The sequence below is a fragment of the Buceros rhinoceros genome, unplaced genomic scaffold (assembly GCF_000710305.1).
Source record: "Buceros rhinoceros silvestris isolate BGI_N320 unplaced genomic scaffold, ASM71030v1 scaffold25819, whole genome shotgun sequence".
NCBI lineage: Eukaryota > Metazoa > Chordata > Aves > Bucerotiformes > Bucerotidae > Buceros > Buceros rhinoceros.
This window is the reverse complement of record NW_010432492.1, coordinates 2,052-3,248: the sequence shown is the minus strand read 5'-3', so window position 1 is coordinate 3,248 and position 1,197 is coordinate 2,052. Positions and strand designations below refer to the sequence as shown.

Here is a 1,197-nt window from a genome sequence, read left to right as displayed (position 1 = left end):
GCCCAGCCCCACGGCGGCCGGGATGCTCCCAGCGTGGGAGGGTACCCATTGATGGGTGGTAACTGGGGGTGTAGCCATTTCCTCCCACCCACAGGTGGAGAAGCTGGCCAGGACCCTCTTCCTCTGGAAGATTGATGTCCATGACCAGAAGGAACGAGTCTATGAGATGCGGCGCTGGAATGAGGCCCTGGTCACCAACATGCTGCCTGAGCACGTGGCCCGGCACTTCCTGGGCTCCAAGAAGCGGGACGAGGTGAGGAACACCCAGGAGGGGGGGATTTCCTCCCATTGTATTTTCAGGGGGCCTCTGGATCCAGAGACTTTGTTGAAGGCTCTGGCTGAGCATTTTTGGTTGGATGAAGTTGATGTCTTGGCCGTGCAAGGTGAGGTTGCAGAGCACCTTCACATGTGCCAAGGGGAGATGGCTTCATGGGAGGGTTTGGGTTTGCCGGAGGTGCTGGCGTCATGATTGGGCACATCCCTGGCTCTCGGCCACCATCCCATCCCGTCCCCAGGAGCTCTACAGCCAGTCCTATGATGAGATTGGCGTCATGTTCGCCTCTCTCCCCAACTTTGCTGACTTCTACACGGAGGAGAGCATCAACAATGGGGGCATTGAGTGCCTGCGCTTCCTCAACGAGATCATCTCCGACTTTGACGCGGTGAGTTGGGATGGAGCCAGCCATGGCAATGGTGTGGGGCTTGGCCACACCTTCCCTTCCTGCCCCATCTGGGGGCTCAAGCACCTTCCATGGCCCCAGGGTGCTTGAGGGTCTTGTCTTCATGGCTCAGCTCCTGGATGAACCCCAATTCCGGTGCATCACCAAAATCAAAACCATCGGCAGCACCTACATGGCCGCTTCTGGAGTGACCCCTGATGCCAACACCAATGGGTACAGCGTCAAGGTGAGAGGTCCCCACAGGTGCAGGGGAACAGCAGGCAAGGGTTGGACAGGCCTGACTGGAAAGCTGCACAATGGAAAAGGACCTGGGAGTGCTGATCGACAGTGGCAGAAAATGAGCCAGCAGAGTGCCCAGGTGGCCAAGAAGGCCAATGGCCTCATGGCTTGTATGAGCACTAGTGTGGCCAGCAGAACCAGGGCAGGGATTGTCTACACTGGCACTGGTGCAGGGTCTGGAGCACAAGTGCGCTGAGGAGCGGCTGAGGGACCTTGTGGGGGTGAGGCTGGAGAAATG

The 1,197-nt window shown here is 58.5% G+C and overlaps 1 protein-coding gene across 1 annotated transcript in view; it reads left to right on the top strand.

Annotated features, from left to right (window-relative positions):
• ADCY3 (adenylate cyclase 3) overlaps positions 1-1,197 on the top strand; it is a gene marked incomplete at both ends in the record, with an annotated part of 10,912 nt that overhangs the window by 7,667 nt on the left and 2,048 nt on the right. Inside the window, 3 exons of the mRNA XM_010143808.1 lie at positions 95-253; positions 516-662; positions 793-906. Coding sequence (XP_010142110.1) covers positions 95-253; positions 516-662; positions 793-906 — 420 coding nt within the window. The remainder of the gene's footprint in view (positions 1-94; positions 254-515; positions 663-792; positions 907-1,197) is intronic.